At 36.6% G+C, this 12,146-nt stretch overlaps 1 protein-coding gene across 3 annotated transcripts in view; it reads right to left on the reverse strand.

Annotated features, from left to right (window-relative positions):
* Nucleotides 1-12,146, reverse strand: part of AASS (aminoadipate-semialdehyde synthase) — a 64,384-nt gene that overhangs the window by 19,382 nt on the left and 32,856 nt on the right. For all 3 annotated transcript variants that reach the window (XM_002919017.4, XM_019799435.2, XM_034671209.1), the window contains 4 exons: nt 8,421-8,480; nt 8,193-8,260; nt 5,652-5,773; nt 5,340-5,466 (listed from right to left, as the gene is read on the reverse strand). In XM_002919017.4, the coding sequence (XP_002919063.1) occupies nt 5,340-5,466; nt 5,652-5,773; nt 8,193-8,260; nt 8,421-8,480 (377 nt within the window). The remainder of the gene's footprint in view (nt 1-5,339; nt 5,467-5,651; nt 5,774-8,192; nt 8,261-8,420; nt 8,481-12,146) is intronic.

Consider the following 12,146-nt stretch of genomic DNA (forward strand, 5'->3'; position numbering starts at 1 on the left):
ACTACCAAGACTGAAACAGGAAGAAATAGATTTCTTAAATAGGCCAATTAACTATGAAGAAATTGAGTCAGTGATAAACAACCTTCCAAATAATAAAACTCCAGGCCCAGACGGTTTTCCTGGGGAATTCTACCAAACATTCAAAGAAGAAATAATACCTATTCTCCTAAAGCTATTTCAAAAAATAGAAACAGAAGGAAAGCTACCAAACTCATTCTATGAGGCTAATATTACCTTGATCCCCAAACCAGGCAAAGACCCCCTCAAAAAGGAGAATTACAGACCGATTTCTCTAATGAATATGGATGCCAAAATCCTCAACAAGATCCTTGCTAATAGAATCCAACAGTACATTAAAAGGATTATCCATCATGACCAAGTGGGATTCATACCTGGGATGCAAGCATGGTTCAACACTCGCAAATCAATCAATGTGATACATCATATCAACAAGAAAAGACTCAAGAACCATATGATCCTCTCAATTGATGCAGAAAAAGCATTTGACAAAATACAGCATCCTTTCCTGATTAAAACCCTTCAGAGTGTAGGAATAGAGGGTACATTTCTCAATCTCATAAAAGCCATCTATGAAAAGCCTACTGCAAGCATTATTCTCAATGGGGAAAAGCTGGAAGCCTTTCCCTTAAGATCAGGAACACGACAAGGATGCCCACTCTCGCCACTATTATTCAACATAGTACTAGAAGTCCTTGCAACAGCAATCAGAAGACAAAAAGGGATCAAAGGTATCCAAATCGGCAAAGAAGAAGTCAAACTGTCTCTCTTTGCAGATGACATGATACTCTATATGGAAAACCCAAAGGAATCCACTCCCAAACTATTAGAAGTTATAGAACAATTCAGTAAGGTGGCAGGATACAAAATCAATGCCCAGAAATCAGTTGCATTTCTATACACGAATAACGAGACTGAAGAAAGAGAAATTAGGGAATCCATCCCATTTACAATAACACCAAAAACCATGCGTTACCTTGGAATTAACTTAACCAGAGACGTAAAGGACCTATATGCTAGAAACTATAGATCACTTTTGAAAGATATTGAGGAAGACATAAAAAGATGGAAAAATATTCCATGCTCATGGATTGGAAGAATTAACATAGTTAAAATGTCCATACTACCCAGAGCAATCTACACTTTCAATGCTATCCCGATCAAAATACCGAGGACATTTTTCAAAGAACTGGAACAAATAGTCCTTAAATTTGTATGGAACCAGAAAAGGCCCCGAATCTCCAAGGAACTGTTGAAAAGGAAAAACAAAGCTGGGGGCATCACAATGCCGGATTTCGAGCTGTACTACAAAGCTGTGATCACAAAGACAGCATGGTACTGGCACAAAAACAGACACATCGACCAATGGAACAGAATAGAGAACCCAGAAATGGACCCTCGGCTCTTTGGGCAACTAATCTTTGATAAAGCAGGAAAAAACATCCGGTGGAAAAAAGACAGTCTCTTCAATAAATGGTGCTGGGAAAATTGGACAGCTACATGCAAAAGAATGAAACTTGACCACTCTCTCACACCATACACAAAAATAAACTCCAAATGGATGAAAGACCTCAATGTGAGACAGGAATCCATCAAAATTCTAGAGGAGAACATAGGCAACAACTTCTATGACATCGGCCAGAGCAACCTTTTTCACGACACATCTCCAAAGGCAAGAGAAATAAAAGATAAAATGAACTTATGGGACTTTATCAGGATAAAGAGCTTCTGCACAGCCAAGGAAACAGTCAAAAAAACTAAGAGACAGCCCACGGAATGGGAGAATATATTTGCAAAGGACACCACAGATAAAGGACTGGTATCCAAGATCTACAAAGAACTTCTCAAACTCAATACACGAGAAACAAATAAACAAATCATAAAATGGGCAGAAGATATGAACAGACACTTTTCCAATGAAGACATACAAATGGCTAACAGACACATGAAAAAATGTTCAAAATCATTAGCCATCAGGGAAATTCAAATCAAAACCACACTGAGATACCACCTTACGCCAGTTAGAATGGCAAAGATAGACAAGGCAAGAAACAACAATTGTTGGAGAGGATGTGGAGAAAGGGGATCCCTCCTACATTGTTGGTGGGAATGCAAGTTGGTACAGCCACTCTGGAAAACAGTGTGGAGGTCCCTTAAAAAGTTAAAAATTGAACTACCCTATGACCCAGCCATTGCACTACTGGGTGTTTACCCCAAAGATACAGACGTAGTAAAGAGAAGGGCCATATGCACCCCAATGTTCATAGCTGCATTGTCCACAATAGCCAAATCATGGAAGGAGCCGAGATGCCCTTCAACAGATGACTGGATTAAGAAGCTGTGGTCCATATATACAATGGAATATTACTCAGCTATCAGAAAGAACGAATTCTCAACATTTGCTGCAACATGGACGGCACTGGAGGAGATAATGCTAAGTGAAATAAGTCAAGCAGAGAAAGACAATTATCATATGATTTCTCTCATCTATGGAACATAAGAACTAGGATGATCGGTAGGGGAAGAAAGGGATAAAGAAAAGGGGGGTAATCAGAAGGGGGAATGAAACATGAGAGACTATGGACTATGAGAAACAAACTGAAGACTTCAGAGGGGAGGGGGTGGGGGAATGGGATAGACTGGTGATGGGTAGTAAGGAGGGCACGTATTGCATGGTGCACTGGGTGTTATACGCAACTAATGAAGCATCAAACTTTACATCGGAATCTGGGGATGTACTGTATGGTGATTAACATAATATAATAAAATAAAATTAAAAAAATAAATTTCCATAAATGTTAATATAAATGAATATATTTATATTCTAGCCAAGGAATAATAAAACATCCTGTCAATTGCATAAAAATATTCAAGTTCTACTAGCTTCTTGACTATCTGGTGAAGCAGTCTACATAGTATAATGAAAATATAAATACAAACTTATAAACATGATCACACTATTTCACTGTATTTGTCAGATTCTTCTAGCAAACTTCAGATTTTCTCTATTTTATATAAAACAAAACAATAAAACTACCTTTGAGATACTTATGCCTCCTCAGGTTAATAGAGTATTGCTACTTAGATTTATTATCATGTGGAATAAAATTGTGTTCACATTTTGCCGGTATCAATATGAAAACTCTCAATCTCTGTTTTTTGACTTTTTTAATCAAAAAGAATTATTACCAAACATGGTAATCCCTTAAAAGGCAATGAACAAAATACATGCAAAACTCTTTGTTGGGAAAGTATTAATGACATCATCTTAAAGATGAAGTAGAGATTTTTTTGGTCACACTCCTCACATTAAAATCTTTCTTGATAAAAATTTTATTAAGATCTAATAACATTTTTAAACTCTGGCATAATCTGCACCAACCAAATAATATGCTAAGAACTAGAATGCCAGAACCGTGATTAATGGTGCCTACTTTACACAAAAGGATTAGCATTCATGACTCATTGCATATGTAATATAGTACCTACTGAAGGGACATAACTCTTGAATTATTTGAGTTGATTCCAACCCAATTAATCCAAATAATTAGAAATGCCACTTGTTAAAACATACACAAGATACAAATGGAATTTTCAAAGTAACTTATCAAACTCAATCACTACTTCACATTAAATCATTAAGAACTAGAACTGCCAAATTCAAACCATGAGGATTTGACATATTATTATAAATTTTTTTTGTGAAACATATTCTTGATTTTATTTTGATAGACACTATTATTGTGTTTTTGTCAAAACACTTTTTCTCCAACTTAAAGAATAAAAAATTCTTTAAAGAACGCTACAGGATAATAGTATTTAACAACATTAACACTATTCAGCATGGAAACTCAACGAACTAAGAAAAATTAAATATGAAACAGATTTTGTTAATGTTAAATTTTATTGGAGGCCATCAGTTTGCTAAATTTTAAAATATGCACATATTAATAGATTATTATCTTGTCATAGTTTGCTTCAGACTTAGTTCCAAATGTGTCTTACATTGTTTTCTTTTTTTATGAAAAAAAAACCAGTGTTTTATTTAGGTATCTATGTGTGGTGAAACAAATTCTCTTTGTTTTATTCAGAAGCCTAGAACATTCCATTATGAATCATTATCATATCACGGACAGACAAGGTCTATCGGTCATTGGTAAATTTTTGCTGAATAAAAATTATTGCACATTAAATTTATATAAATAGAATATTATTTTAAGTGTGTAAAGTCAGCCTATAATTTAAATACTTCAAGAGATAATGCCCAAGTTCCCACACAGGATTACCTTTCCTATTGTATGCTTTCGAAAACCATTTTGTTTTTTGTTTTTTGTTTTTTTAAAGTAGGACATCACAGAACTTCCTCCAAAGATACCATTTTAATCTGATCTAACTGTGAAAGTCGCCTAATCGTGGATGAGCAGGTAGCTTTCTTCCTTCCATCTTGGAAAAATTATATTCTAAGAATAAATGACTATTTTCATCACTTCGGTATTTTAAAACCCAGTTTAATTATAGAGTGATCCACATTTGGCTCTGTACCTAGAAGTTAGATCTGCATTTTTATCAGTAGCAAACATTGTAGTTCAAAATCTGTCCCTCCGATAAGACTAAAAATGGTCATAAGGCTAAGAATCTACTCATTTTCACTTAAGCTTTTTAAGTCCAAAAGATAAAATAGCCACCAAAACATATGAAACATAACTACTTCTGACACAGCAATTCCACTTCTAGATAGATATCCAACAGAAATGTGTATATATGGGAACCAAAATGCTAAATACTAAAATGTTCATAGCCACACAATTGATAATAACCAAATTCCAGAAACAATCTAAACATCCATCAACAGTCAAATGGATATTAGGGGTATATTCACACAATGCAATGTTACAGAGCAATGAGAATGAATAAACCATAATTACAGGCAACAACACAAACAACTCTCACAATCGCTGTGTTGCAGAAAGAAGGCAGACACAAATGAGGACATTCTGAGTGGTTCCAAGTGTACAGAGTTGAAACTAGCAAGAATTAATGCATACATGAGAGGCCAGGATTGGGCTTACCATTGAGAGATAGGGCTAATAATGGAAACAGACACATGGAGGGCTTCTGGGGTACTATTAATCTGTTTCTGGATGTGGATGATGGTTATGAAGTGTGTTCACCATGAAAATTCACTGAACTATATACACTTATGATTTGGGTACATTTCTGGGTGCACACTTCAACTAAAAATTCACTTAGGAGAAAGAAAATAAGGAAAGAGACAAAACAACAACAAAAGATATGACAATCACCTCTTCCGAGATACTAACCTGATGACAAGATCCTGTTTTGCCACCAAGGAGCTCAACTTCTCTGCTTGTTTACTAATGTCCATGCTAACAGGATTAATATTATATTTCTTGCCTAACTGTTCAATTTGGTTCTTCATGTCAGAGCCTATTTCAAGAATACAAAAATCCAATTTTTAGATTACCCTTCACTAGTCAGAGAGTAAAACACATTTTAACATCTCCAAAAATAATTTCTCAGAGTTTAGAAACAAGATAGTCATCTAAAATTCACAGAATAAGCATGCTTTGATATCAGTTTTCCTTCTTCTTTAAAAATTAGGGCTTATTTACCTACTGTTATTTCTATCTTGTTATCTCTTGACAGATATTCCAACACAGGTTCAGATACATAACCAGATCCAAGAACCAAGACCTTTTTTTTGGTGCCCATTGAAAGTGACTGAGCAAGTTCTCTATAAACAAAAGAGAGGAAGGGGAGAAAAATTAAAGAACAAAAACATATTTAAATACCAAAATCTTGCTGTCCCCCAAACAAACCAAACTTTATACTATGAAGCAACATTTCTTATAATAAGAACCTCAACAGGAATTCCCTTAGACCAACACTTTTCATTAATTATTTTAGATTTCAGGCGCTGAATCACAGACCCTGACTTCTCTGCGGTGTATGTCCATACTTTCATGTTTTCCCAACCGCTGGTGAGGTACAGATGCTGACCATCACCTGGCTCACTCACAACTGAGTAACTTGGTTCCACACTTTATCCTTCCAGGGGGCGTGATTCAAAATCATGCCAGGGGCTAAACATCAGAAACCTTACCCCTCACCACAACCTGAGGAGACAACAATCTGAGAAGGAGATTATTATTAGCCATATTAGGCATTGTTTTGTCATTTATCATTAGGGTCACTGGAAAACAATTAAAACCATACTTTTGAAATCACAAATGCCATGGATTAAATATAAAAACCTAAGATGAATTACTAGGCAGGATTTTAATGCTTGAACAGTTTATTCTGTTGGAATTTGTCCCTTCCTAACAGATTAATTCTGTCTTTCCTACAAACTATGACGTCCAAGACTGTGACTGTCTTGTTCATCTTTACAAACCCATTTAATGCTCAATAAATTCTGTCTTAAATATAAAAGATACTAATTAAAACTCTTTAGAATCAAATTCATAGATACATCCATGTAAGACCATAGGAATGACTTGGTGCCAGGGACATAAAAGGAAGGCTCTGTTATTGGAATCTTTTAGGCCAGGATGTCTCTCAAACCTTAACCTGTCCATTAATTCTTAGTGAATAAAAATAAATTTAAATACAAAAATGTCCCTGCCCCTCTTCACCCCCAACACTCATACTACTAATGAGGTGAGTCTCCTTTAACCTTCATCCCCATCCATTTCACCCCCCAGAAAAGAACACAATTATTTGGTTAATGTATACCCTTTCTAACAATACTTTCTATACTTTAAGTAATTAAATTATATTATTTTGATGTCCAAAAATACGATGTTCAAAATATATTTTTAAAAACTCGCTCCTAGATTTTAATACTGTCCTTTAATAGAGCTACCTCAAACACTCGAAGTTAATAATCACTATGTTAAGTGAAGAAGAGAATATTCGAATAAGGCAGATATTTAAGATAACTTATATTTCCTTTCAAAATACAATCTTCATTATCAGTCTCTCGACAGAAATTCCACTAGGAAGGGGGGTAGGAAGTCCTAGTAGATTTGCTGCTACAAGAAATATGGTGTGTAAAAGTGAAAACATCATCGTGACCAGTCATGCTAGACATGTTATTAGGATTAGTAATATAGAGATCATAAGATGATAAGAATCAAAAGATACAGAGCATTATGAAAAACAAACATACATGAAGTTTACCCCGTAAGAAACTCTCCTACAGGACTATAGTGTTAGGCAGTTAAAAAAAAAAAAAAAACCAAAAACAAATCTCTCTTGGTATCTTATTCCAGAATATTTCATTGACACATCAAAAGTAACTATAAGAAAACTAACACAGATGGACAAGCACAGCAGTAGTACACTTGATCCAAGCTGATCTCTTTATTTACTTCTTACAGATAGAAGAACTGAGAAAGAAGATAAGGCAGTTTGTTTGCTTCTTTTTAATTTTCCCACTCTGGTCTCTCCTGAGAATTCAGTGCATGGGTTATTTTGTTAAATGTGAATAGACCAGTGGAGCAGATATAAACACAAATCAAGTGCAATCAGCTGAAGAGGACCAGAACATTCCAAAGAAATGTCAATGTTTTCAAACTCTGAGTAGTAAAATCAATTAAGGAAACAAGGGCCTTAGCTAAGTATCTTTCTAGGAGAACTATTCTCTTGGGTACATTTACCACATTACTGTTGGGCACCTTCCTCCTAAAAAGAATTCCCAGGGAAAACTGACCTCTCAACATTTTCTTTCTTCACTACTTCTCTTCATTTCTAAATAAGAGCCCACTTCCCTAAACATTATACTAAACAAAATAGAGTCCAAACACTCAACTAAAAATCAGACTGAAAGCACCACAGAAAGCGTTAGTGTGCTTATTTTCTTTGAGAAAATAGCTGAGACACATCAATATGCAAAAAGCTAGAGAAAGAACAAGGGGCTACCCAAAGGACAACTTTTTAGACTTCTGCTTGCTTACATACAAGTCTACACAGGAGATTAGAAAGCCAAAATGATGTTCAGAGGAAAATAATTCCCACTGGTTTTAGCCAGTCACATAGTTTGGACTTCCTACATTTACAGACATTTTCAAAATTGTATAAACCTAATATCATGAACTCACAAAGAAGCATTTAAAAATACTCAACAAAACCAAGACAAAAATAATGCTTACCTGTTCTCTCGGAGTTTCTGGATATATTTATACTTATCAGTCAATACACCATTGGACGTAATCACTGCCTAAATGTGTATGACACGAGACATTTTAGTGTCCATGTATTAGACCCACAAACATGGGCTCATGTAACAAAGATGGAGAGAGAAAGGGAAAGGGAGAGAGGGAGAGAGGATGATAGTGGGAAAAACACACCCATGGAAAAAAACTATTTTCATAACTTACGTCTCGCACCACAGGAGAAAAATTCTGACTTTCAAGAGGCTGTGTTGCATCTGATAATATCTGAAAGGAAAAGGAGATTGATAAGAGATAAATTATTGCAGAGAACAATTCCTGGTGTTTGTTTCCGTAATAAAATACTAGTCTAAGGAAAAAAAAGAATTTACAAAAGTTTTCTGGAGATCACTGAATATAAATAATTGGTATTAGAAGTCTACAAGCAATGAATGCTAACCCCTAAGAACCTATTTCAGCACAAATTCCAATTTTAAAACTAAAATTTGATTACAATCATCTTTGCTTGTTAAAAACACAAAATAGTTTATCATTCCCCACCAGTTCAATCTGTCATATTGAACATGCTGGCAAACATCACCACAAGCTTTTTACTCACTCTGAGGGCCTGAATTCCATCCCAAAGGTTCACACTGTTCTATCAGAAGAGAGAATGGGCCTTTCAGACAAAAGCCATCAACCCTGCAATAGGGAGTCTCCCTCAGGTCCACATTAGATCTATGTATAGGCACATCAGCATTTTGAAAGTGTCAGGAAAAAAGGAGACCTCAAAAAATCATGCAGTCTTCCCATTATCTCACAAGAATGAGTCAGATGGCCAACAACAAAAGCCACATCTCTCAGATTAACATCCCACCATCCTTCTAGTCCTCTTCTTTTCTTCCAAGCTATCCAACTCCTGAACAGACTGCCAAGAGTAAAGGTCATATAAGTTAGTCTTATTGCTTCTGATGGTCAACCTTAGTGTTAATGAAACACTTATCCTTGTAGGTTCAAGTCTAGACCACTCACCCAGCTGAGAAAGAGCAAAATGTACCTATCAGGTACTGGTGGAGAAATATTTATTTACTGCATTAAAGTAAGTATCGGGGCACCTGGGCGGCATAATCAGTTAAGCGTCCAACTCTTGGTTTTGGCTCAGGTCATGATCTCAGGATTGTGAGATCATGCCCCATGTCGGGCTCTGTGCTCAGCATGTCATCTGCTTGAGATTCTCTTCCTCTCCCTCTGCCCCTCCCACTCGTGCTCTCTCTCTAAAATAAATAAATAAATCTTTAAAAAAAGTAAAATAAATATCAAAACTACTTTCATATGTCTAAAATATACAACACTTATGCTATCTATTCCTGGGATGTGGGCATTAAAAAAAAAGATACATAAAAAAATTAAAAAATTAAAAAAAAAGATACATATCTATAAGGCAGGTAGGGCATCTTTGGGGAAGCTCATGGAATTGGCACACCTGGTGTCCCCCACTGCTTCTTTCGCCCAGGCACCTATGAGTATTCCCTCCTCAACCTGACTCTTCCACCTACCAACCCTATCTCCTGCCAGGAGCCATTAGTGAATAACAACATGGGATTTGAATTTCACTTGACATACAGTGAAATCACTGAACTCTGTGTATCCTTTCATTTTCTCTACTGTTTATCCTTAATTCTGCAGCCTTTACTCAGGCCTTTCTGAGATCATGGGAACTACCTTCCACCTCTCTCTTTCCATTTATCTTCAATCTAAAACACAAACCTGATTATTTCTTCTGTGCCTATTTAACATAATCCAGTAGCTTTCCAATACCTTCAAGATAAAGTCTCTAGTTCCCTATCTGGCCCCCAAGACTCTCCATACTCTGTCTCTGCCTCTCCAACCTCAATTCTCCCTTTTGTCCCATACCCAAAACTCTAGTCCTACCAACACTGTGAAGCTGCTTATCGGCATTAGCGTTCCCATGCCTCTGTGCTATACCATGTGGGTGCCTCACACACTATTCCTCAACGTGGAATTCCCACTCTTTATCCTCCAAGATATAGCTGAAGAACTGCCTCCTCTGTGAAGCCTTTCTCAAAATCTGCCCCCAAGCAGACTGAAGCTAAGAACTGCACTTGGCGTTGTGCCTGTGCAATAAAATGATAAATATTAAATAAATATAAAAATGGATATATACGATAATCATATCGATTTTTCTCAAGAAAATGAAATAACTATCTTGAGTCCCCCCAAAGAAAGGCAAACATGAAAGACAACAAAGGCTGCTGAATGATTGCATTTAACTGTCTTCCTTGCTGGAATTCAACCATGACAAAAGTGCAAACACAAGCGTCCTAAAGCATACAGCATGCCTTGTCACTTTCACATATACCACCTTTGAGAGCTCATCACTCTTTCTTAAATTAATTTCAAGCTATTTATCCTGGTGTCAAGACCCTTTCCAGTATGGAACCAACATACTTCCCTTTACTGTATCGGACTTGACGGCTCACAAAAACCCTCTGTAAAATTAACTCCCACCTTTGCTCTCCTGTCTCCATTAGATAGTATGCTTCCCGTTCCCATGCAAATGAACAGATCCTATACATCTATCAAGAGCCAGCTCAAATGTCACCTCTTTCATAAAACCTTCCCAGACTTTACCCAACAAGACAGAGCCTCTCCCTCCACAACTTCCTTAGCATTTTCCTAATCGCTGTCATATTCTGCCTTATAGCAGGATTGCACAATTGTCTCATCCACTTCCTGGACCTTATGCTTCTATAGATAAGAAGGTGTATTTTAATTTTCTTTATCCATATGTGTGCCTTTTCCTAGCAGACAAAAAATATGTAATTAATTCAAGTGAAACAAACTTCTCTATTGGTTCAGAATGATAGCGTTTAATGCCATAGGGTCTGACCCTTATATCAAAAAGGAAAATCTAGGGGTAAAAGACAGTGCATATACTTTTTTTTTTTTAAAGATTCCATTTATTTATTTGAGAGAGAGAGCAGGGGGAGGGGTGGGGGGGAGAGAGTGACAAGCAGAGCCCCATGCAGGGCTTGATCACACGATCCTGAGATCATGACCTGAGCCAAAACCAAGAGTCAGATGCTTAACTGACTGAGCCACCCAGGCACCCCAACAGTACATATACTTTAAATACAGTTCCCATACAGTTATCAGAAGAGAACACAGACAATATACTTAATTTTTTTAGTGGTATGCAGATACACACATATCAAGACTACAATCTAAAGCCATAAATTTTCACAAATGTCCAGTGCTTTAAAGACAGTGCTGAGATAGATGCCCCCAAGACAATCCCACCACACTGTTCAGAGGATTATCATAATGTACAAAAGGAAAAATGTGTGACAATTTAGAGACACCAGTTTAGTCATCAGACATCTAAGCAATATCACCTGCTTCAGTCTGACCAAAAACCTCCAACGCCTCATTGTCAGGTAATTTTAACATTGTCACATTGCCTAAGAGTCTATTAACCGCTGATTTATGTAAGCAAAAACATACAGCCTTTTTAAATGTACATTTTCTTTCCAGCAATGGTGAATGAGATCTTTTCAAACCAATCTTCCCATTGAGTAAAACCAGATAAAATATGAAAAACCTCAGTTTTTAGCTTCAAGACTTTTTTGCCTGGGGAAGACAATGGAATAGGAGGACCCTAAGCTTACTTCTTCCCACAGACACAACTAGATAACAGTCACATCAGTTTAAATAACCCAGAAAATGACTTGAAGACTGGCAGAACAAACTCTTCACAGCTAAATGAAGAGAAGAGGCCACACTGAAGAGGGTAGGAAGGGCTGAGATGCAGGGATCCGCAGGACTTTCCAAAGGAGGGAGAGACAAAACAGGCACAGGGAGGAGAGAGAAACAGATTCTCACACCACGCAACCCACACAGGAAAGATGAATCCCCATAATATTTGGTTTTGAA

The sequence above is a fragment of the Ailuropoda melanoleuca genome, chromosome 1 (assembly GCF_002007445.2).
Source record: "Ailuropoda melanoleuca isolate Jingjing chromosome 1, ASM200744v2, whole genome shotgun sequence".
NCBI lineage: Eukaryota > Metazoa > Chordata > Mammalia > Carnivora > Ursidae > Ailuropoda > Ailuropoda melanoleuca.